Here is a 26,066-nt window from a genome sequence, read left to right as displayed (position 1 = left end):
CAAATCTTGTTCCTCCTGCAGCTGGGCACCATGGACAGAGGAGGTTCTGGAGGAATGAGTGTGGGCTTTGGGCTCAGACACTTCTGGGTTCAAATCCTGATTCTGCCTCCTACTCCCCGCGTGACCTTGGGCAGATTGCTTTTCTTCTCTGAGCTCCCATTTCCTCCAGTGGGGATGATACCACCCACTTTGTGGGCTTGTTGTGAAGGATGAATGATAAAAGACGAGGTGTCATTGTAAAGTCACAGCTATTGGACATATAGAATTCATATGACAAGAACATCAGAGAGAATGGACAGTACCTGGTGACAGGCTGACAAGGACAGAGGGGAATCTGGGTTTTGAGGGGGTGTGTTGATGCCCTGGGTATCCCTGGGTGGCAGGGATTTGTATTTGGTTACTAACCTAAGGGTTGGTGGCTTGAACCCACCAAGCATAAGAAAGGCCTGGCGATCTGTTTCCGTAAAGATTATAGCCAAGAAAACCCTATGGAGCAGTTCTCCTCTGTGACACATGGGTCACCATGAGTAGGAATCAATTCAACAGCAATAGGTTTTGGTCTGGCTGATACCATGTAGTAAACTGGGGGGCAGGGGAGCAGATTTGGGGGGCACTATTGAGTTCTGTTTGGACGTGTGGCGTTAAAGGAGCCCATGGGTGGAGACATCCAGTAGTTATTTGGAGCTCCAGAGATCTGATCTGAACCGGAAATAGGGATGTAGGTATGTTAGCGTAGAGATGGCTGTTGGAGCTGTGGAATGGGTAATGATGGTTCCAGGGAGAAGCAGAGGACCGCAGGCACCACTGCATGTATGAGATGGTTCCAGAAAGAGGCCCTGCAAAGGATACTGAGAAGCTGGGATAGAGGTGGCAGGACTTGTCCAGGGTCGCAGAGAAGTTAGTGATTGAGCTGGGTTAGAACTCAGCTGTCACCTTACAGGTGGTGCGGGAGATGCTTCTGAACCCAAGCCCTCCCCTGTCTCTGTCTCCCTCCTCCCCTGTCTAGCAGCTGGTGTTCTTTGTTTTCAAGCCAAAGAAATGGACTCAAGCTAATTTAAGGGGAAGAGCACTGGAATTAAATTGAAATTAAAGCTGAACAGACAAGGACAGGAATAGAGTTACTTGGGATCTAGGGAACAAGAGGAAAGGATATCTCTTCAGGGCACCATCACTGGGGTGAATCAAACTTAACTGTCTCCCATCCTCCAGTCCATCTGCAACAAGGTTCAAGTTCCCTCAGAGAGAGGCCCTGATTGGCTTGGCTTGGATTAGCTTTGACCTTGGTGAAGGAAGGACAAGGCCCCTTGATGGAAAGTCCCAGTAAAACTGCACAAAATGGGGAGAAGTGATACCCCAAAGAGAAACTGAGAGGCTCTGACCAGAGGAAAGGGACACAGATTCTGTCAGCCAGAAGCCCCAGGTGTTGCTTCCCCAGGCCATACAGAGCCGGAGCCTCCATAATGAGGTTCAGGTGCATTCCCAAAGGAGGTCAGACCCCAGCGTGGATGTATGTGATTGGCCAGTCTGATTGACTCATCATTACCCACGTACACCTGGCAGGATCCAAAAGGGATGGGACAGAAGATGGAACAGGATAGCATTAATGAGCAGGGAAAGAGAAAAAAAAGGCCTTAGCCATCCAGACTAATTAGGGGTGAGGTAGGGTGGGGAAGGTAGGTCTGTGCCACCAAAGTGCTCTTCATATGGCAGGAATAGCTCTAAGCATTTTATGTGTCGTAACTCGTTTATTCCTCACCACAACTCAGTGAGGCACTCTAGCATCACCCACCTGTACTGACAAGGAGACTGACGAGGCACAGAGAAGTTAAGAAATTTGCCCAGGGTCATCCAGCTAATAAGTGGTGGGGCAGAATTCAAACCCAGGCAGTCCACTTCCAGAGACTGTATATAACTGTTACATAATGTGGCTACGTGGATGTCATGTTCTAGGACGGGAAGTGAAATTTGCATCAGGTAATATATTACTTCAAAGGTTCCGGTATGAGAATCCAATCTTAGGCTTAACAGCTAGATTTACTTTTCTAGGAGTCCCTGGGTGGTGCAGACAGTTAATGTGCTCAGCTGCTAACCAAAAGGTTAGATGTTTGAGTCTACCCAGAGTTGCCCCGGAAGAAAGGCCTGGGGAAGTACTGCCAAAAAATCAGCTATCAAAAACCCTATGGGGCACAGCTCTACTCTGGCACACATGAGGTCGCCATGAGTTGGAATCAACTCAATGGCAACTGGTTGCTTTTCTAATCATAAATGCAGTATATTCTCAATGCAGAATATTGGGAAAATACAGAAAAGGACAAAGGACTTGAACTTCCACCTTCTTTAAAAGGTATAATGGTATTGAAAAACAACCAAAATATCAACAGAAATTTATATTTATTTATTTGAAACGGGGACATCATACCATACCAATTATTTGAAGCCTCTTTTTCCCATGAACCATTAACTGTGACAATAAATCATCTTCAAGAGCATATTTAGTGGCTGTGTCATATTTCCCATGGCGTGGATGGACCATCATTTGTCTAACTAATCCCCAATAGTGGAACCATTAGGTCACTTCCAGTTATCTCTGAGTGTAAAGGCAGTGGACAACTGCCGGGGCTCTGCCCAGACCCCGCAGATCTCTGTTACTACCTCTTTGCACTGCTCCTCTGGCTTTGGGGGGCTCTTATTTCCAAGGTCTTACACCCACGACTCTTCTTTGAAGGACTGGCCTGGGACTGCTGGAGCCGCCTTGCTTGTAGGTCAAAGAGCTGGAAGCTTCCATCTTCCACCTGCCATCCCTAGGGGAGACCTCAGCCAATGATTGTTGGGTGTGGGAATAGGAAAGCCCAGCTCCCTTACTTCAGATCAGAAAAAAATTCTGCGCCACTCTGGGGTTCCTTCGTGGCAGCTCTGTCCAATAGAAAGATAACATGAGCCACACATGTAATTTCAAATTGGCTAATTGTATTTAGCTGCTGTTGAGTCGACTCCAACTCATGGCAACTTTATGTACAGTGGAACAAAATATCGACCAGTCCTGTGTCAGCCTCACATGCTCACAAGTTCGAAGCCATCTTTGCAGCTATTGTGCCAGTCCATCTCATCCAGGGCCTCCTGTGTCCTCACTGGCCCTCTGCTTCACCAAACATTATGCGCTTCTCTAACGATTGATCCATCTTGATGACGTGCCCAAAGCAAGGGAGTCAGACAGTGTTCTGTTATAATCCATAGGGTTTTCATTGGCTAATTTTTTGAGCTAGATCACCAGACCTTTCTTCCTGGTCTGTCTTAGTTTGGAAGCTCCACTGAAACCTGTCCACCATGGATGACCCTGCTGGTATTTCAAGTACCAGTGGCATAGCTTCCAGCATCACAACAGCAAGCAAACCACCAACATATGACAGAGTGACAAATGGGTGGTGGAATTTCCTAGTAGCCACATTAAAAAAAAGTAGAAAGAGGCAAGTGAAATTAATTTTTCTGGAACTGGTCTGTGTGACCAAAAGCATATGACAGAAATGGTGTTACACCACTTTCAAGGAGAGATCATAAAAGACATAACTTCTGCCTCATGCTTTCTGTTGGATCACTCGTCCTGGGGAAGCCAGCCGCCATATTATGAGGACACTCAAGCAGCTTGGTGGAGGGGCCCACATGACAGGGACTGAGGCCACCAGCTAACATCCAGTGAGGAAGTGAGACTCCCCACCAAGAGACAGGGACGTGAGCTTAGAAGCAGATCCTCCAGTACCAGTCAGGCTTCCAGATGACCGCAGCTCTGGCTCACATCGTAATTGCAACCTCTTGTGAGACCCTGAGCCAGAACCACCCAGGTAAGCCTCAACTGAATTCCTGAACCTCAGAAACTGTGAGACTATAAATGTTACTGTTAAAAGCCACTAAGTGTTAGGGCTGTTTGCTGTACAACAATAGATAACTAATAGAGCTACCTACTACGTCTTCCTCTTGTAGATTCACAATGCATATCACCAGACTAAAGAAGAAGGTTTACCTTGTCTAACCCAGAACTTCACAGACTTGGCTGCAGAAACCTCCTTACCCCCTTTCCTTTTCACGGACTCCACCCTGGGGACTGCTGACCTAGCATGAAATCTTGGGCACAGCCAGAGATTCTCAATTTCTGTCACTTCCGCAGAGACATTCTTTTTCCTCCAACTATGGTGTCTGCACTGGCTTAGATATGAAGAGTATGTGTGTTTGTGTGTGCACACGTGTGTGTGTGTGTTTGTGCATGTGTATCCCTGTTTGCAGGAAGCTCTGTTGTCATGCCTGCTGTGGATTTTATAAGCCATCACAGGTGGAAGCAGAACAAGTCAGTCTGTCACACAGCTCTGATGGAGCACAAACAGGTACAGGAAAATTGGAATTAACCCATGATATCAGGTTACTTTTTTTTTTTTTAATCAGGTTACTAGGCAGCGTTTCCAAGACAGCTGATCCTCGCCATTCCTTCCCCTGACCTATTTCCCTTCCCTGAACTGCTGGGGCGTGATAATAAGTAAGCAATAGTGCTGTTTAGTTTGCAGACTCTTTTCTGTGATCAAGTAGCTCTCTAGAGGATATTTAGCTTGGTGATGAATTATTCCCATTTAACAGATGAAGAAACTGAGGCCCTGAGTGAGCATTAAAGGTTTCTTTTGTTTTACAGACACACACCTATTAAACTCAGGCGTTATTCCCTCTGCCAGAAACTCTTAATCTTTCCTCTCACCTTACCGCCTCCCCAGCCCAACTAACACAGTGGTCTGGAACCAGCCTGCCAGAGTTCAAAATTGGCTCAGCTACTTTGCCAGTCTCCAAGGGCATCCAACCAGTTCCTGTCCCTTCCTGCCTTTTCATCCTGCCTCCGGATGGGAGCTGCTCATTTGGTCTCATGTATCTGCTTGAACTAAGAAGCACTCTTCATGAGTATTATTTAATGTGTTATAGTCCAGTCTAATCTTTGTCTAAAGAGTGGGCTTCAGAAATGGTTTTAGTGCTGGGTTAACAGAGCGTTTGTGGGCCATGGCTTCGGGGGTTCCTTCAGTCTCAGTCAGACCATTAAGTCTGGTCTTTTTATGTGAATTTGAGTTCGACACCACACTTTTCTCCTACTCTGTCAGAGACTCTCAGTTGTATTCCCTGTCAGGGCAGTCATTGGTGGTAGCCAGGCACCACTTAGTTCTTCTGGTCTCAGGCTGATAGAGTCTCTGGTTTATGTGGCCCTTCTGTCCCTTGGGCTAATATTTTCCTTGTGTCTTTGGTGGAGGGCAGAGATTTTTGCCTGACTTTTTCACAAATGCTCCCCCTCAACACAAATTCCACCTCACTGATGCCTAGCAGAGGGTCTGAAATAGAGTAGGTGCTCAAAAAACATTTGTTGAGTGAGCGGATAAATGCATGCATAAATGAATGAATGAACACTGGGAAGAGCCAGGAAGCAATGGATGACTGCCTCATCCTTGAAATTCAACCTGGGTCCCAAGTTCCCTTCATCTGGAGACATCGCACTTTGAAGAATCGTGGTCATGTGTGGGCTCTGCAGCCAGGTGGGGTAGAACTCTGGCGGGCACCAGCCCCAGTGTCTGACCTGTGCTCAGGAGAGAACTGAGGCATCCCTGTGGGATTGGGCTCAGGGATTGGGGCTCCCTTTAAGCCAGTTGGAGTCGTTCAGTGTGAAAGGTGGGAAAGCACTCCTTCTGCCATCATGTGTACAGAAAGGACCTGAGGATCCCCCTTCAATGCCCAGGAAGCCGGTGTGGTTTGATAAAGGGAGCTGGGTTTAGAATCAAGGAAGGTGGATTCAAGACTCAACTCTCCTAGCTATAGAATGCTGTCCTTGGACAAGTCCTTTTGCCATTATAAGCCTCAACTTCCTCATCTGCCAACTGGGAATAAGAGTAGCCCCAACTTTGTAGGAAAATTGTGAGGGTTAGAAGGGACAATACTTGTAAAGCAATTAGCGCAGAGCTTGGCATATGAGAGGAACTGAAAATGATTCCTATTAGTTCTGTTGTTAATCTGTGATTATCTAATTATCAACGTATCAATGAATAATTAGTACCATTGAAAACCCTGTGACGCACAGTTCTACTCTGACACACATGGGGTTGCCATGAATTAGAATTGACTCAATGGTAACTCATTTTTGGTATGTTAATTAATATTCCAAAAACCCCAGACCTGTTACCGTCGAGTCAGTTCCAACGCATAGCCACCCTATAGGATAGCGTAGAACTGCCCCATAGTATTCCCAAGGAGTGGCTGGTGGATTCAAACTGCTGAGCTTTTGGTTAGCAGCCTGACCTCTTAACCACTGCACCCAATTAATATTAATTAATATTAATGTTATTATTGATAACTTAAACTAGATTATTGATGGCGTTTATTGGAAAGCATTGCCCCTATTGGGCTTTATTAGGAATTAGAAGTCAGCCAGTCTTTTTAAGTAGACTGTGAGCCCCCTGAAGGTAGGGATAGACTCGCCTCATCTTTGTACCCACAGCTCCAAGCACAGGATCAGGTACAATCAAAAAAGACAAACTGTGAGGATGCAACTAACCAGTGCTGGTCTTGTTGGCAACCAGGAACCCCATTGCTCCCCTCTTTTCCCCTTCTGAGCTAACTAACAATAATAATAAATAAATAAATAAATAATAGGCACTGACATTTACAGGGAATCCCCGGTGGTGCAGTTAACATGTTTGGCTGCTAACCAAAAAGTTAGAGGTTCAAGTCTACCCAGAGGTACCTCAGAAGAAAGGCCTGGCCATCTACTTCCAAAAAATTAAGTATTGAAAGCCCTGTTGAGCGTAGTTCTGTGCTGACACACATGGGGCTGCCATGAGTAGGAATCAACTCGACAACCACTGGTTTGGCTTAACATTTGTAGAGCAGATTTGCTGTGCCTGGCACTGGGCTGAGCACTGTACACGCATCACCTCCTTGAGTCTCCATAACACCCCCTTTTCCCAGATCCGGGGAACACTGCTGGCCCAAAGCCACACATTGACTGGCTCAAGTGGCAAAGCTGGATTAGAAAGCTGTCAGGTTGTCTTGGAAAATTCAACTTTAGCCCTATCCCCTACGTCCTTCTTGAGCTTCCCCACCTTCTAAAGGACTCCTGTGCCCAGGACATTGGGTGGGAGGGGACCTAAAACAGCCAGCTCCACCTCCCACCAGCTCCAGGTGTTGGCTCATTTAGGAGGCAGTATTGATTTTCACATTATTATGCACAACTGTGAGGCACCAAGGAGCCAGGGGAGGAGGAGAAACCAGGCACTGATTCCCGGAATTTATTTCAAGGCACATTAGCTTGTTTCTTCCCTTCAAGGTCAAATCAAGTCATCTCCATAGATCACCCGTGGCAGCCGGCTGGTTGGCAGGCAGTTAGGAGAATGGGCCTTGGACAAAACTCTGGGGAGGCAAGGCATAGGAGGGGGGGTGGGGAAGTAAGTACTTCTGTGCCAGCGTCATCCCAGCAAGGGTCCAGGAACAATATTCCTCTTTCATTGGGTTGGGCATTTCTGAGGAAGGGTCGAGTGATACATTTTGCTGTGAAGCCATATATCTCTGGGCCAGAAGTTCTCAGAATTGAAATGAGTCAGCTTTCTGACATTGACAGGAAGTTTAATTTCCCAAGTAACTGACTCACCATTCATTCATTCATTCATTCAGTAATCATTTCTTATGATGTACCAAGCAGTGCACTTGGCATAGAGGACACCGTAGTGGACAAGAGAGGGGAAAAAATTCCCACCCTTTCGGAGTTTGCATTCTAGCGTGCGTCTATGTGATGTGTGTTGAGGGCAGCTTCCACTTTGATATGCAGGTGTGTTTGTAACCAAGCAAACAAAATTCTGAGAAGCGCTTTGAAGTAAATGAAATAGTATGATGGTATTTATTCACCAAGGATCAGATGGGGGCTCCTGTGGATTGTGAGGCCTCTCCACAGAGGTAGAATTTGAGGGGACACCCAAGGACATGAGGATATGAAGGAGGCAGCCAGCCAAAGAGCTGGGAGCTGAGTGTCTGTGACCAAAGGAATAGAAGGCGCAAAGGTCCTGTGGTAAGACCGAGCATGTTGTGTTTTAGGGACAGAAAGGAGGATTGTGTGTAGTGAACATGGAGGAAGCTGCAGGAGGTGAAGTTGGGGAGGTGACTGAGGCCAGATCATGCAGGACTTTGGAACCATGGAAAGGAGTTTGGGTTTTATTGCTTCAACCATTCATCCAAGCAGTCAGCAAGTACTAAATGCCTCCTGGGTTCCAGGTACTGTGTTAGGAGTTAGGGGTACAGTGGAGAAGTATTGAGATGCGGCCTCTGCTTTCATGAGATTGGGTATCGGGGAAGTCGTGGCGTCTTGTGAGATTTATATAAAACTAGCTCATACCCGCTACCTAGTGCCTGCCCCAAGAGATCTTTGACATCTCAAGAACTATGATCTCATAGTCCCTTCTAGCTTCAAGTTTCTGCCCCTGAGGAATTATCTTCTCTGTTCATTTGGTTCTGGGTTGTCCTCAGTCTCTACCCAAAGACCATTCTGGATATACCCTCTGCCAAAAGCCACTCCCCAAGCATTTGTGGGTGCATCAGGCTCCCCCAAAGGCTAGGATTGGCATATGAGTTTGATATCACAATACAAAGAATTTCAAATTGAATCTAGTGTACCATTTCATTGATATGGTACAGACCAGCCCCCTACCATGTTAGCAGACTCTCTCACCTTGGAGACTCTGCTCACTTGCTTGTGCAGATTCATGTGGTCCTTCATGGCCTTGGCGTGGGCACCATCTCATGGGTAGGCTATCCATGCTGTCTGCTCATGAGTGTCACCACTGAGTGACCCAGAGCTGGCAGATTTGGTGATAACAGCCTTATGCTCCCCCTTCTCCTCTCAGGCTCTTGAAGTGGAAAAGAACAATACCCAACAATACCCAGAGTGCCTGGCCCATGGCAGGTACCCAGTAAATATTTGTTGAACAAATATCCAGTAAGTGGGGATTTTCTCCATGGCTTGAATGATTCCTCCTTGGGTTATTATTATTATTATTTATTTTGCTACACAAATACCCAAGCTATAATGCGATGTGTTATGTTGGGACAAGGGTAAGCAAGGGGAGCCCTGGCCAGCCTGGTAGGAGCCTGAGCTGAGACCCTAAAGAATTAGCCAGAGAAGAGGGCAGGAGAATAATTCTTTGTGTTCAAAGTTCTGGTAGCAAGAAAGGGCCTGTCTTTGGAAGAACAGGGGGAAGTCAGGTGGGGCTGGAGGACAGAAGGTGGAGTGTTGGGACTGGGATGGAGAGACGTAACCTGGGGACAGAGCCTGCAGTGCCTTGTAAGCCCTTCAGAGAAACTTGTAAACAATGGGGAACCATCAATGGATTTTAATGGGGACATACCTTTTTCCTTGACTCATGCGTTTTCTGTCTGGGGGGTTAATCGTCAATACCTGGCAGGAGTGCCCCCCTCGTGTGATGATCCATCCCTGAGCCTTCCCTCCCAGCCCAACAGTCCAAATTTGAAATATCACCTCTTCCTACAACTTGGACCAATTTACTTAAGACACAGTCCTATTTTGCTTTGTTGGGAGAAAGGCAGAATAGAGTAATAGTTAAGAATAAAGGTTCTAGAGTCAGGCTGCCTGGGTCTGCCACATACCAGCTGTGTGATTTGGGGACAGTGTCCATAATCCTTCCATGCCTCAGTTCCCTGTCAGTAAAATGGAGATAACAGTTGGTTGGACCCACCTCATAGGACTGTAGTGGGTGAAATGTATAAATGCATATAAAGTGTTTAGCACAGTGCCTGGCACACAGTAAGGACTCAATGAGGGCCAGATATTCTTATCTGCCTGCCTCAGTTACTGGACTGGGAGCTCCTTGTAGGCAAGGATTGTGGCTCGTTGTTCCCTGTATCCTGGCACCCAGCACAAGGCACCGAGGTTAGGTGCTCAGGAAATGTCATGGATTGAATTGTGTCCCCCCAAAATGTGTGTCAATGTGGCTAGGCCATGATTACCAGTATTGTGTGACTGTCCACTATTTAGTCATCTGATATGATTTTCCTCTGTGTTATAAATCCTGTCTCTACGATGTCAATGAGGTGGGATTAGAGACAGTTATGTTAATGAGGCAGAACTCAATTTACAAGATTAGGCTGTGTTTTAAGCCAGTCTCTTTTGAGATATAAAAGAGAGAAGGGAGCAGAGAGACATGGGGACCTCATACCACCAAGAAAGTAGCATCAGGAGCAGAGCAGAGTGTGTCCTTTAGACCTGCCACTCCTATGCTGAGAAGCTCCTAGACAAGGGAAAAATTGATTACAAGGACTTTTCCCCAGAACTGGCAGAGACAGAAGGGCTTCCCCTAGAGCTAGCACCCTGAATTTGGACTTTGAGCCTACTGGACTGTGAGAGAATAAATTTCTCTTTGTTAAAGCCATCCACTTGTGGTATTTCTGTTATAGCAGCACCAGATGACTAAGACAGGAAATACTCACTGAATTATTCTGTCATGTGAAGGTTTGGAGGTACCCTTGAGAAGTAGCCCAGCAGCTCCTCATCAATTCTTCCTGAAAGCAAGCACCTAGGTTCGAGTTCTGCTCTGTCACCATGTGACTTGCCCTTCTCTGTTAGCTTCACTTTCTTCACTGAAAAATTCATATCTACTTCCTAGGGTGTCATGGGGCTTAAATGAGATTGGTTCCAGGGATAGAGCATGTGACTCAGCTCTGGCCAATCAAAGCATTGATTTCTTGGACTTGCTTCTGGGATGATCATGTGACCCACGCTGGCCCAGTAGGAATGACTCTCAGGAATATACAGAAATTACTGGAAAAGACTTGCTTTTTCATTTTGGGACTGGAATGTGGGTGGATGTGGGGCCATAGTGACTGCAGCCATGTTGTGACCACAATGAAGAAACCTAGAGTTATGGAGAGCTGGAAGGAACAGAAGGGAGGGGGCTAGGCGGCAACAGGAAGACTGGGAACGGAGCTAACACTGCAAGGCCAAAAGATGTTTATGGTCCCAGGGAATAAATCAGTATTGATCTAAGCCAGTCATGGCCACCTCTTTCCTTTTTGCCAAGGATTGGTCTAAGGATAGACGTGTGACCCAGTTTTGGCCAATGAAATAAGTCTTCTGGAAAAGATTTTGCTCACTGATAAAAAAGGAAACCATATGAGAAGGCTTTTTTTGCCCCTGCCTTCTCTTCCTATAAATTGTCATATGAGGACAAGATGCTTAGAGCTGCCATAACCATCTTGTAACCATGAAGGTAGACTTGGCAGAGATAGAAGAAGAAAAATACGGAAATATTCTGGGTTCTTGGTGGCATAACAGCTAAAAAACAACTCTGGAGCCATTCATCTCTAGACTTCTTGTGAAGTTAGATAATAGATGTCCATGTCATTTGGGCCATTATTTGTTGGGCATCACTACTTGCAGCCACGAGCATTCCGAACTGATACAGCAATATCTAAGAAGTATAGGATTTAGTTCCTCCTCAAAAGAAGCACACAAAACTAAGAACGTCAACTCCTTTATTATTATAATTATTATTAACTGTTATTTTCCCCTAAACAATGGCACAACTCAAATATCAGTAACACACACATCCCACCCATATACACAGTACCACTAGCCTGCCTGTCAGGCTGTCTGGCCTTTGCTTGGTTCCTGGTGGGGCTGTCTAGAGATAGCCCCCTCTGTAAAAATCCCAACTTAGACACAGGGGACACAAGAAAGTGGGGACTTGAGCCAGAGAATAAACGGAGGGGCTTCCAGAGTCCTTGGGGAGTGCAAGTTTGGGAGCGTGCTGTGAACGCCTGGGCAGAGATGTAAGACCTGTCTAATAACCCTTTGGAGGCCTGAGCTTCAGGAACACAGTGGGATGAGCCAATGGGCCCCATCAACCAAACCACAGGGCAGGCATAGAAACTGGGAGTCCAGAACAGGAATCCAGGTGATGGGGCGGTCCCCAGAGAAAAGCAACCCTTGCATTAAGCCATAAGGTAAGATACAATGTGAAATGTTAAGTCCCCTTTATGTTTGTTTGCAGCTATAGAATGTGCAACATTTTCATGGCAATAGAAAAGGTAAAGACAGAAAAACTAGCATTTTGGCCTAACGCAACTGAGCATGACTTGTCAATTGCGCCATCTTATGGAGAAACCTGTTACTACACTATCCAGGGAATCTGTGGTCAGATCCCGTCCACCTCTCCCCAACATGTTAATCACACTAAGTCTATCAATTCAGCTAAGGTGATGCACCCTGGAATCAGGGAAGCCCTGGGGTTGGGGAGGGAACAAGGATGGGCCAAGGCTGGCGTCTCAGGTACAGGTGACTTCCTGGCTGTCTTGGGGAAGCTCATTGTTGAAACTGCTCTCTCCAAATGGTGAATAAGGGGGGACCTGGGGAGCTTCGATGATCAGCAGGCCCTCTGGGGACAGTGAGGCAAATACTGTCACGGGATCCACTTCTGCAGGAAGCCTAGGAAAAGCACAAGATTTTATTTATTTTTAGTATAGGTTAAACACTTATTCACTTGAAGGAAAATATTTTTGATAAGAGCTTGGGCTTTGGATACAATGTTGAGTTTGAATCCTAGCTCTGCCCCTTCTGGTGTGTGATCTTGGGAAGGCCACTCAATTGCTCTGAGCTTGTCTCCTCATCTGTAAAATGAGACGTAAGATAGAGTCTGAAAATGCTTTGCAAATGGTAAGATGTTGCTTGAACAGCAGTTCTTAACTTAAAAGGGATTTGTGGTTCAGGTGTCTAGGTCCTAGGTCAAGGCCTCCTCATCTTAGCACCTACAACTGATGGGCTGCAGGCAGAAACGGTCACCACTACATCCCTTTGGGATTCCTTGGGTGCGCAGTGCAAATGGTTAATGCTCTTGCGACTGACTGGAAGGTTGAAGGTTTGAGTCCATCCAGAGGCACCCAGGAAGAAAGGCCTGGCAATCTATTCCGCCCCCCCCCCAATCAGCCAGTTCTACTCTGACACACATGGGGATGTCATGAGACAGTGTTGACTAGATGGCAACTGGTTTGTTTTCTAGTCTCTATTACTTGCTAATTTCCTTTTTTCACAAAAAATAAGAGCTGACCTAAGGCTTAAGCCCCTGGGAAGGCAACATGATTTTGTTAGAATTTAACCACGTTTTACTTTCATTTGATGTATTTTCATGGTTGCCTCCTTCAGTGAAGACTTTAGTACTGAGAATTTAATCAAAGTGAGGTGATCTAAAAGAAAAAAAAAGTAAGCAAATAATAATACAGGACCGTAAGCGCATAAGGCAAAAATACTAAGATGGTATGTGAATGACTGTAGGTAGGTCTCCCCCAAACAAACAGGAGGATCATGGACTTTGAAGGTAGGGAGACCCGTGCTCACATCCCAGATCAGCTTGCTACCTGCTGTGTGACTGGCTGAGTTTTGTCACCCCTCTGAGCCTCAGTTTCCTGAGTCCATAAAATGGGTTTTGTCATACTTACTCTATGCTATGGGATTTTTGTAAGGCTTAAATTACGTTAAACTGATTAAGCTCAGCATGGCTACTGGTACACCGTAAGTGTCAATAAATGGCAGAACAGATGTCTGGGAAGATGTGGAGCAAGGAGGAGAAAGTTTACTTTGGCTCTATGTGTTCTCCACCGATGGCTTCCTGCACCCCCCACTTCCTGATCTCTTGTCCAAGTTGGACATGGAAAATAGCCTATCTGCAGTCATTTTTGCCCTGCCCCCAACCTGATGGATGAATTCCAAGACTGTCTTTCTCTCTAGTCAAAATGGGGCCTTTCACATGGGGATGGATGTGTTGGGGTGACTGTCCTAGCCATGGATAGGACATATAGCTCCTGCCTCCCTGGTTTCCTGGCTGGGTGGAAATCTCCAAGGATCCCAGCTTGGTTTTAAGGGGCTTCCCTGTCCTCTAATGACATGGTTTTTTCTGAGAGAGGCAACGAGACCTCCTGAGACTTGCCCAGGGCCATCCCAGGCTGCAGTCTGACTCCCTGGTGTCTGAGTTTGGGCAGAGCCTTTCCTTGTCCCAGCGGCTCTTGTGTGAGCTCCGTGGCTGAGCACTGACTCTGTCCCACGTGTTCAAAGTTTTACACACATCTTTGCACTCCCCACCACAACCCCATCCATGAGGGAATGAGGACCAGAAGCTCAGAGCAGTTGCACAAAGTTGCACAAAGTTACCCACTTACGTTATTGTGCAACCAGGACTCCCTACACTAGGCGGTAAGATTAGAAATACTTAACAACTGGCCCAGCCGAGCACTGAATCAGAAGTGACAGATGCATGTTGTAGTGCTAGAAGAGGGCCCTAGGGACCCCCAGCTGGACCAGGTGTTAACCTTTAGTTGTTGGAGTATGACAAGGATTGGAAGGTCCTGGGGACAGGACCAGGATGGCGAATTGGCTAGAGTGGGCACTTGGGGGTGTCAGGGCAATCAGTGGCTTGTTGTGTGTCATCAAGTCAGTTCTGACTCATGGTGACCCCATGTGTGCAGAATAGAACTGCCCCATTGGGTTTTCAAGGCTGTGACCTTTCAGGTGCAGATCACCAGGCCGTACTTCCGAGGCACTTTTGGTGGCTTTGAACCACCAACCTTTCAGTTAGTAGTCCAGCACTTAACTGTTTGTGCCACCCAGGTCACACTAGTCAATGGCTAGCTCCCTGTTTTAACAACTAGCCCAGCTCAGCTGCTGGGCACTGGCTGAATAGCCTTTCTGCAAAGTTAGGCATTTCTGTCTGGTCAGGTAACTCCCAGCCCCTTGTTTCCCCAGAGGCCTCAGAGGCCCCCCCAAATGGCTGTCTCTTTAAGATGGTTATCACCCACTTCTGTCCAGCTTGGTCCCTTTCACAGTTCTGCCCTGCCCGTAACTCCATCCTGATACCTTGTGTGAGTCTTTTGGAATCATTGGCTCCCTCCTGCTCCCTTTTCACCATTAGATGGACTGGCCATGCTAGGGAGAGGTGCCAACATGGAATGACAGGCAAGCCAGTGATCAAGGAGGAAATTGGTTTGACATTTCCCTTATCAGGAAGTATCTACGGGCTTCCAAGAACCTTAGAGGCCCTGGGAGGGTCAGGAATGGGCACGTGGGGGGAGAGTCAGGGCTGCAGAATCACAGGCTACACAGGCCTGGGGCATGTTTGCCAGGGTTGGTGGTGGAGTTAAGATTCAATAATTATAATAACCGTGACAGCTACCACACACTGCCACTTATGAGGGGCTACTGGGTGCTGGTCACTGTGCTGTTAACTCATTTAATTTTCAATTAGTAACTCTGCAGAGTCCCCAGGTGGTGCAACTGGTTAAGCACTTGACTACTAACTGAAAGGTTGGCAGTTCAAACCCACCTAGAGGTGCCTCAGAAGAAAGGCCTGGCAATCTGCTTTTGAAAGGTGACAGCCTTGAAAATCTCACGAAGCTGTTCCCCTCTGCGCACGTAGGGTCACTATGAGTTGGAATCAACTTGACGGCAACTAGTTTTGTTTGTTTTCAACTCTGGAAAGCTGGCCTCAGTCAGCATCCATTTCATGGGTGAGGAAATGGCATTGCTTGCCCAAAGACCGAGCACTGAGCTCAGAGGTTGGCAGAACTGTTTGGAGCTGCCCTAAATTCTAATTGTAAGGACCTCGGATAGGTCCTTTCTCCTCTGGGGAACATAATCTCCACGACCCAAGGAGGGCAGTGTCTCTTCTCGCCGCTGCACAGCTTTGCTGCTAAGGTAAATGCAGTGATGACTGGGAAACACTTTGGAACAGACATGCCTGCAGTCGAGTGGTGCTCGGTAGCAATAAGTCATGTCTACAAAGCTCCTAGATGGTGCAACCAGTTAATGCGCTCAGCTGCTAACTGAAAGATAGGTGGTTTGAGTCCACCCAGAGGCACTCAGAAGAAGGTCCTGGCAATCTACTTAGAAAAGTCAGCCACTGAAAACTCTATGAAGCGTAGTTCTCCTCTGACATACAGGGAGTCACCAGAGTCAGTCGACTTATTGGCACCTGTTTTTCCTTTTTTTTTTTTGGTGAAGTGTCTAGCAGCTGTCCCACAAATGCAGCCATGTTCTCCCTGTAGGTATTACCAGGTAGGGGTTCCATGTGGCTCTCCCGGCCATCCTGCTGTGCCCATGATTCTCGCAAGCCTAACCCTTCCTGTTAAACCCGATTAGCTCTTTTTACTCACCCCCCTCAACACAGCCTGCCCTTTCTTTGTCCCAGTCTCTCAGCCTCAAGACCCCTAGCGTTGAGATCAGGACACCTTGCAGCTTAATCTTTGCGGATGCTACAGGAAAGGTGTTCGGTGTCCCAGGCTACAGGAGAGTTAGAGCAGGCAGTCTTCCAAAGTGATTCTATCGGGGCATTTTGGGCATCAGAGTTCTTCCTTGGTGGGAATGGGGAGCCTCCCTTGGCCTTATACCATGTTGGTGGGTGAATGTCCTGGTTCTATACGTGATTATGGAGAAGCCATCTCACCTCTTACTCTCAGGTTCCTCACCTGTATTATGAGGTCGTGAACACCCACTTCACAGGGCAATGAGCAGATGAGATGACTCCATCTATGTACTCCGCCATCTCCTTCTGGGATCCTCTTGCATTTTTGCTTAACACTTTCTCCCCTTTAGTTGTGAGGGTCAAATCTCTGCCTCTGGGCGTGTCTCAAGGGAGGGATGCCCAAGAGGGAAAGGCCACAGATCTTGGGTCCCAGGCACCCCACCTCCTGCACCCCCGCCCCGAGATCCACACTTGAAAGTTAAAAACCAAAACCAAACCAGTTGAACGGTACAGCCAGAATGGAAGTATTGAGAATGTTCACGTATTGTGAAGAATATACCCACTGTCCCTGGACAACTTGTGTTGAAATTGTTGAATGGAAGCCTGAACTGCTATGTAAACCTTCACTGGAAACACAATAAAATATTATTAAAAAAAAAGAAAACCAATTACTGTCAAGCTGATCTCAACTCATGGTGACCTCATGTGTACAGAGTAGAACTGGTCCATAGGGTTTCCCAGGCTGTGATCTTTGGAAAGCAGGTCACCAGGCCTTTCTTCCAAGGTGCCTCCTCTGGATGGGTTCCAAACTCCAAGCTTTCAGTTAGTAGTCGAGCACTTAACCAGTCGCACCACCCAGAGACTCCACTTGGAGGTTACTTACTGGATTTTCTTTGTGAAGTTCTTGGAGACGATGCCGCCTTCTTGCTGTTTCTCTTCGTGTTTGCCTGGAAGGGAGAGAAATAAGTCACATGTCAGTATCCATGTCCCTTGAACATCATTCGGGACTCAGGCTCAGATCCAACTCCTGACTCTGCCCTGGCCTTGCTGTGTAGCTTGGACTAGAGAGGCCAGTTACCCAAGCCTTAGATCCCTCATCTGTTAAATGGACCCACTTAAGCCCACCTCCCAAGCTGGTGGTGAAGATGGATTAAGATAAAGGATAGGAAAGTAGACCTTGAGCATGGTTTGGAGGCAATTATCCATATCGTTGTTGTGTGTTGTCGAGTCGATTTTTGATTTATCGTGACCCTATATGACTGCTCCATAAGGTTTTCTAGGCTGTAATCTTTTCAAGAGCAGATTGGCAGGTCTTTTTTCCTGTGGAGCATCTGGATGGTTTCAGACTGCCCATGTTTCAATTAGCAGCTGATAAGTAACCGGTACACCATCAAGGCCATGAATCATAGGAAATCACAGAAACTGGACCACATCTTGCACCGTATCTTCCAAGTTTCGAATCTGCCTCCTTGGTCCCCCAACCTGCAGCAGAACCCTAAGGCTAACATCCCAGACCAGAAGGGATAGTAGGGCAGATTTGGGGTTGTATATCCTGAGGGCGGAAATCCTGGTGGCATAATGGTTAAGTGCTACGGCTGCTAACCAAGAGGTCAGCAGTTTGAATCCACCAGGTGCTCCTTGGAAACTCTATGGGGCAGTTCTACTCTGTTCTATAGGGTTGCTGTGAGCTGGAGTCGACTTGACGGCAGTGGGTTTGGTTTTGGGTTTGGATCCTGAGGGCTGGAGGCAAACCCAGCTTATTTTACCAGTACTGTGGCTGTCGAGTTGATTCCAACTCATGGTGACCCCATGCATGTCAGAGTAGAACTGTGCTCCATAGGGTTTCCAGTGGCTGATTTTTGGTAGTAGATCACTAGGCCTTTTTTCTGAGGTGCTTCTAGATGGACTCGAATCTGCAAATTTTCGGTTAGCAGCAGCCAGGGGCATTAGCCATTTGTACTACCCAGGAGCTCCCTCCTTAGGAAAGGTCACATTAAACACTATGGACGTGAAATTCTACCTGCCCCAGCTCCTACCCGGTAACAGAAGGGCTTTTTACCCTTAGGAAGAGAGAGTTGGAATTCCAAGAAGGGGTGGGCCCAAACTGGCTTTTATCCTGCAATTTATATGACAAATTCTGATCCTCTTATCCCCTCCCCACTTTTTTTTTTTTTTTTTTTATGGACAGAGTATCTCTTATTTCTCTTTAAACAAACTGAATCAGGGCACACCTGAGCTATCTATCACTTTTTCCTCCTCATCTGTCAGGTCTTATTTCAGAGCCCAAACCTGTCATTTACACAAGGAAGGCCCCTCTGAGGGCTTCAGAATGTAGACTGTAAATAACTTTCTGGGCAGTAGTGTCTTTTTGTGGTCTAGTTTTTTTTTAAAACTGTCAATTTATAGGTGATTACATTACCAGTAACTTTTTTTTATTATTATTCCTTTGTTAATAACTTTTTTCTGATTATAAAGTAATGCAAGTTTTGTTAGAAAATGTAGACACCAAAGGAAAAAAAAAATCAAAACCACCCATAATTCTATCACCCTAAAGAAACCACTAATCATGTTTTTGTATAGGTCCTTCCAGACTTTTCTATGTTACTTAGTTATGTATATATACAGATGGAGCCCTGCTGGCACAGTAGTTAAGACCTCAGCTGGTAACCAAAAGATCAGTAGCTCTAACCCACCAGCCAGTCCTTGGAAACCCTATAGGGCAGTTCTACTCTGTCCCGTAGGGTCCCTATGAGTCGGAATCAACTCGACATCAAGAGGTTTGGTTTTTTGGTATATATAGACATATATTCCGTGTTGTATCAAATGGGATCATACTGTAGATTTTGTTTTCAAATTGCTAACACATTATAATTATTTCCCCACATTACACTAAATACTGTTGACGTGATACTTAATGGCTGCCCAGCACATTGATCAAATACATAATAGTTCTTCTAGAAAATTCCCTACTTTTGAGCATTGAGATGGTTTCCACCACTGGAACAAATCTCACTGCACTTAACATTCTTGTAGCCAGATCTTCTCAATAGACCAATGATTTCTTTAGGATAAATTCCAAGGTCTAGGATTTCTAAGGTTTGATCTGTATCGCCGAAGTGACCCCAGGAAAGGCCGTACCTTATTCTCCTTAACCCTGGTGGCACAGTGGTTAACAGCTATGTCTGCTAACCAAAAGGTCAACAGTTCGAACCTACCAGGCGCTCCCTGGAAACTCATGGGGTAGTTCTATTCTGTCCTGTAGGGTTGCTATGAGTTGGAATCAACTCGACGGCAGTGGGGTTTTTTTGGTTTTTGGTAGCAGGGCAGAAAAGGGGTACATTTATAGAAACTCAGTTTTTAGCCTGGAAAATCTGCCTAACCAGAACATGCTATCCTGTGAATGAGAGTTTGTTCTGTGCTGCCAAGTCCATGACCACCAGCTGCCCAGCTCTAGCACAGGCCTGTGGCCAGAGGAGCTCCATTTGTTCCTTCCCCTGTCTCCTCCCCAAAGCCTGGGCCTCCAGAGGCCTGCTTCCCCTGGGGAGAGGCCAGTGCCTCTGACTCAGCCCTTCTGCATCCTGGAATCCTCATAAATACTCGGTGCCCTGGAAGTAAAAAACAGTGATGACGATGATAAGAATAATAATAGCAAACTCTTGCTGTTGGTGTTAGCCACTGTTCTAGCACCTTATCTTTATCCACTCCTTTAATTCTCACAACACCTTAGAAAGTAGGTACTTTTGTCATTAACCATTTTGGGGACCGGGAAACAGAAGTTCAGAGAGGTTAAGTGACTTGCCAAGGCCACACAGCTTTGAAGGGACGGAGCAAAGATTCAAAAGCAGGCAGACGGGCTCCGCTTTTCCTAGGACATCTACCCTCCTCTGAGCCTCAGTTTATTCTTCTCTAGAATGGGGGTGACAGTATCTACCTTAGTGGGTTGTTATGAGGAACCCACTAAGTCATATGAAAGGGAGTCACAGAATGACTCTGTAAGTTGTAAAAATACTGTTTGAAGGTGAGCACATGTGGTTTATTTTGATATTTGATAAAAAGGACTAGCCCTCAGAGGCTAAACATGTCTGTCCTTGTTCTGAAAATGGGATGTTTGGGGTTAGGGAAGGGAGGATCTCTGACGAGGGGCAGCTCTGAGGTTCCGTAAGAAGGGTCCTGGGGAGGGATTCATCTTGTGGAAAGAGGGTGTTACTAGGTGGGTCCTCTTGAAGCTTTATTTGCGTATCATTTGTGTACTCAGATTGTTTGGGGGGCAGTTTAAAGATTATGAGTAATTTTTAATTTTGTGTCCTATCTGCATTTTCTGCTATGAAAATATCTTTATAAACAGAAACAAGTAATTATTATCATTTCTTTGTAAAAAGAAATCATCTGGAGGCCAGGGGAAGCCAGAGGCCCTTTGCAGCCGACATTTTCTCAGCATGCCTCAGAGAAACATACGTGCTAAGGAGCAGGCACCAGCCCTTCGAGAAAGCTACTGGCCCAGCTAAAGAAAGAAGGTGCTGTTTCCAGGGGAGGCAGAGGCCCAGGGATTAAGGAGAAGGAACAGGAATAAGCCTCGGGGCTTTCCAGTCCCTTCCCTGGCCAGGACTGGCCTAGTGGCCCATGAAGGGAACGTTTCTTGGCTAGTGGCTGCAGGGTGGGGTGGGAGGGGGGATGAGGCATGGTGGAGGTTGTCTAGCCTGGCATTTTCCAAACGCTTCCCTGGAACTAGACACTCATATATGCTTAGATAAAATAGACCCACCTGTCCGGGATTCATCAACTACATTAGCCAATTAAAGGCTCTGATAAGTCCTGCAGTGAGGAGACCTGTTCACAGATTTCTTTCATCTGGTACCTTCTAAAACTCCAGCTGCAACTGAGGAGGCTGAGGCCTAGGGAGGGAACAAAACTTCCTCTCCCTCCCATTTCTCAGATGCCTCCTAACACCTTGGATTCTATCGTTTGACAAATATCAATTTGTCCACTTCCCTGTAAGATCAGTGGTAAAGCCAAGGCCCAAGAGGTGGTAGGGTTTGCCCAGGCCCACACAGTTAGGAACAGGTCCAGCCATGCTGACTCAGAGTGGTCTAGGCAGGCCTACCTTTGAATCTCAGACACTGCCCTGGAGAATTGGGTAATCTCAGGTGAGATACTTCCTCTAGGCCTCAGTTTCCGCATCTGTGAAATGAGGGTGACAACCGTACCCCTACATCCTCAGATGCCCTTGTGAAGAACGAGCGAGCCAATATATGTAGGCATTTAGCACAGTGCCCAGCACAAAGTGCTGCTGAAGAACAGAGTTGCCATCATGCAGTGTAGATTTCCCCTCAAAGTCCTTGGATGTGACTTTTTAAAACTCCTTTTATGAAAGTCCCTGGGTGTACTCTCGGAGAATTTAGATTCTGTCAAGCTGGGGTTGCTGATTGTACATCTGTGAGGCATTTTACAACATAAAAAAGTTTTGCCAGTGTTTGCCTTATTTAAGCCCCTAATCTCCCTATTTTATAGATGTAGAAATTGGGGCTCCATGACTCACCCAAAGCTGAGATCTTGGCCTGGGGCCACTAGACCCCATGTGTTAAGAAGCACCTACAAAGAAGGATGGAGGAAAAGCCCTCCAGGCAGGACAGAGGGTCTCCTGGAGGGGCCATGCGACATGGGAGACCCTTGGCCCTGGGCTGGAAAGCCTCTGGGGTCCTAATTACAGGGAGGTAGGAAGAGTGTAGGCAGGGCACTGTTATTAGCTCCATTTTACAGACACTCTGCATGTATTATAAATTATGTCTTTAGTCATCCTTGCAGCCTTACAGGATGGATAGTATTATGGTCTGCCATTCTGCAGATGAGAACACCGAGGCTCAGAGCAGATAAAAAGACTTTCTTGTCCATAGCCATTCAGCTCATGAACAGAGGTGCCAGGATTTCAACCCAGGTCTCAACCCAGCATCTACCATTCATTATGTACTGGGGCTGTACTGGAGCCCTGGTGGCAAAGTGGTTAAGAGCTACGGCTGCTAACCAAAAGGTTGACATTTGGAATCCACCAGGTGCTCCTCGGAAACTCTATGGGGCAGTTCTACTCTGTGCTGTAGGGTCACTATGAGTTGGAATAGACTCGATGGCACACAACAACGACAGGGCTGTACTACGCATCTGGCACTTTGATAACAACAACAGTGGCAATAACAATACAGGCTCCTTGGGTGCGAGGCACGCTGTGTACCCTTGATGCACTTTCCCTCACAGCAATCCTAGTGAGGCATAGCTATTTTGAATCACATTTTCCAGATAAGGAAACTGAGGCTTAGAGAAGGTAAGTCATCTGTACATCGTGCTGGCTTGTGGTAATGCCAGTTTCAGAACTTGTCCTTGGCTCCTACCCAGCTTGGAGAGCCCTGGCTGACCCCCCTTCAGCCTGCGGCCCTCAGGGTGCATCTCTGGGCCCACCACGCCTGCCGGGGCCTCTGATGTTTATGAGTCTGACTGTGCAGCTTTGAAACTCCCCCGAGCGTTGCTGGGGCTTGTCCCTGCCTGGCCTGTGCTTGCAGTGGCTTTTATTGATTGCCTGGCTGGCAGGCTTCTGCCAGGGACACACTCTTTTTAATGGAGAGTTAATTGGAAGGGAAGCAACAGAAAGCTTTTTGGGCTGCTTTCACGAGCCCAAGTGGAGTCTCTGTATTCCCTCTTTCCTCTCCCCAGAGCTTTCCCTCTCCTGGGCTGGACAGGCCCAGACTCGACTCGATCCTGCTGCTGACTCATGGCGTGACCTTGGACAGTCCGCCAGGGCCTCGGCTTCCTCAGCTGCACAATGGGACTAGACACCCTGCCTCTTGGGGCTGGGGTGATGACGTCTTGGGATAAGGAATATAAGAATTGTAGCCCAGCCCTTGGCACCTAGTGGATGTTTCATAAATCCTTAGTACTCTTCTGGGCCCTTAATTCCCGGACGGCCTAGGTTTCAATCCTGGGTGGATTTGAGCAAGTAACTTTAACCTCTCTGTGCCAGTTTCCTCATCTGTAAGAAGAGGAGACAAGCAGACTCACCTCTTAGGACTGTTGCATTAACCGAGATGCTACAGGTAAAGGCTCAGCATGGTGCCTCCCAGATAGTGAGCACTCAGCCAAGGTTCCCAATTATTACCATCATAATTACTAGTAAGCCTCAGTTTCCTTATCTGTGACAAGGGGAGGCACTTCGCTACAACCTGTGATGGTTATTAACACTGTCATCTCTCAGCTTCAAACTGACCCTTCCAGACCCTGCTCTATGCTGCTGGGGTGCAGTAAACCCCCTTTCCCCTTGTCTTTTTAGTCCTCCTATAGCTGTTCAACCTGTTCTTTATGTTTCATTCTCTCTGTCGTAATATCTGACGTGGTTTCTATTTTCCTGCCTGGCTTCTGATCGACACACACACACCCGAAGACCCCCATAGCGGGGTCAGGTTAGAATTTCTTCTGGAAACTGGGGAAGGAGAGCTTTTCCATAAGATAACTTTTCAGGCTGCATTCCTGAGCCCTGAAGTCACCTGTGGCATGGTGTCACAGCTTCCCCTCTAAGGAAATGGCTCTCTTGGCTATTCCAGGGTGAGGCGTATTGTTCTCCCTCCCCCTCCCCCCAGTTCTTGCCCCCTTCCCCCCTGTCCGACTCACCAGACACCTCCACGTATCCATCCTTGGTCTTCACCATCAGCTCCTCTGGCTTGAAGCTGTGCACGTTGACACACACTTTCCAGGGCTCTCCAGGGAAGGGTGGGGGGCTCCTGCCCTCCGCAGGTACCCCGAACCTAGCCGTGGTGGTGGGCCCCCGGGGCACTATGCCCGACCTCAGGGTCCCTGGCCAGGCCGAGGAGAGCCGGGGCAGGGCCCAGTCAGGCCAAGAGGTGGTCAAGTCGTCGGGGAAGGGGTCCATGCCAAAGCCATCATCCAGCAGGCGTGAGGAGAGGGGCGAGTCCCGGAAGGGGTCTCGGCGGAGACGGGTTGGATAGTGGCAGGAGAAGGGCATCTGACCATCAGCCATGGCGGCTCTGATCTTGGAGGGGAAACCGAGTCTCAGAGAGAGGGGGCCACTGCCAAGGTCACTCAGCAAGGTGATGTGCTGGGCTGGTCTTCAACGCGTATTCTTCAGCCACAAAAAATACTGATCTTCTGTCAGGGGCGCCTAAAGCAGAACCATCCACTACCAAGTACTGAAGCACCCACCCAGCCGGGGTCTGAGCCCCCAAAGACACTCCAGTATCAGGGATGACCCTGCCGGTCCCGCAGAATCCCAGAGGGCCCCTCGCCCACGACCTCACCAGAAATCAGCAAGCCACCAGCCGTCCTCCAGGCTGCCCAGGCTTGCAGCCAGAGCTGCTGAGGTCTAGAGTGGAGCCGGGAGCTTAATAAACCCCGGCGCCGCGCCTAGAAATTTCTCCTCGCTTCTCCTGGGTTGGGAGCCTCCTATTTATTTGCTGCTGGGGGCTGGAGGCGGGTTTTGCAAGTGCCTCCTGTCACAGGAGTATTCGGAGGTGATGAACCAGCCCCCGAGAATCCGCTGAGGGAACAGCTGGGAGGGGCCTTGGCGCCCAAGTTTAGCCAGCGTCCTCCGGACACTCTCCCCTCCCGAGGGTTGCCAGCTCCGCCCTCCCACTCCCACTCCCTCTCCCGGAGCCCGCCCTCCCTGGAAGCTGGGCCCTAAATCCTGGCTATTAATAACCCTCCTGCCTGGCCGAGGGCTCAGGTCACCTTCTGGAAATACCTTCCCCAGAGCATGTTGCACCCTGCCTCTCCCTGGGGACATGCAGAAGGGGAAGAGAGTCACGGGAGTCCAGTGGACTTGAAGGCAGGTGGCCCTGGGTTGGAATCCCCACCTATAACCTAGGCTCCTTGTTCAAACTCTCAGGGCCTCAGTGTCCTCCAAGGGCAATAATATTATTCCCAGGTATCCCTGACAGCTTTCAGTTTTCCCACCTATAAAATGGGTATAATAATAGTATTTTTTTTTTCTTCATGGATGTGTCACGAGGAATACATGAGGCCCTGCTCATTAAGCATCTAGCAGACTGATTAGCGCTTTTATATATATTTTTAATTTTGAGTTATCAATTATATAATGCTTTTTTTTTTTTTTTTTTTTTGCTGAATGCTTGGTACTGATCTGAGTGCTTTACAAACATAACCTGGTGTAACCCTCATCAGCAACACAGTTGTTAGTTGCTGGCAAGTCAGCTCCAACTCATGGTGACCAACTCATCTTTGAACACTATATTGGACAATATCGTGGGTTTCATTGGCTAGTTTTTGGGAGTAGTCTGTGTTAGTCAGGAAGCTCTGCTGAAAGCTGCCCACCATGGGTGATTCTGCTGGTATTTGAAATACCCAGCGGCATGGCTTCTAGCATCATGGCAACGCTCAAGCCACCACAGTGTGACAAACTAACAGACGTGGAGTGGAACAACCGAGCCAGGGTACTGTTGTTATCTCCATTTTACTGATGCAGAAACTGACATGAAAAGTGTTAACAACCCTGGTGGCGTAGAGGTTAAGTGCTACGGCTGCCAACCAAAGGGTCAGCAATTCGAATCTGCCAGGTGCTCCTTGGAAACTATGGGGCAGTTCTCCTCTGTCCTATAGGGTCGCTATGAGTCGGAATCGACTCGACGGCACTGGGTTTTGGGTTATTATGACTATGACTGGTAGCAACGATAGTTATCAGAAGGTGCTATACCTAGACAGGGTGTCTGGTCTGAAACTCCAAGTTCAGAGAGCATCCATTTTCTAGACTTC

General features: G+C 47.5%; 1 protein-coding gene across 1 annotated transcript; it reads right to left on the bottom strand.

Annotated features, from left to right (window-relative positions):
• Nucleotides 1-11,538: 11,538 nt before the first annotated feature.
• On the bottom strand, nt 11,539-24,839 carry HSPB8 (heat shock protein family B (small) member 8). The gene is made up of 3 exons (XM_049865455.1): nt 23,952-24,839; nt 17,185-17,248; nt 11,539-12,499 (listed from the first exon to the last, which is right to left on the bottom strand). The coding sequence occupies exons 1-3, from the start codon at nt 24,316-24,318 to the stop codon at nt 12,340-12,342; spliced, it is 591 nt and encodes a 196-aa protein (XP_049721412.1). The 5' UTR covers nt 24,319-24,839; the 3' UTR covers nt 11,539-12,339.
• Nucleotides 24,840-26,066: the final 1,227 nt, after the last annotated feature.

Source organism: Elephas maximus, chromosome 22 (assembly GCF_024166365.1).
Source record: "Elephas maximus indicus isolate mEleMax1 chromosome 22, mEleMax1 primary haplotype, whole genome shotgun sequence".
In the NCBI taxonomy this organism is placed as follows: Eukaryota; Metazoa; Chordata; class Mammalia; order Proboscidea; family Elephantidae; genus Elephas; species Elephas maximus.
Note: the sequence above shows the minus strand (reverse complement) of the source record. Positions and strands in the feature narration are given on the sequence as shown.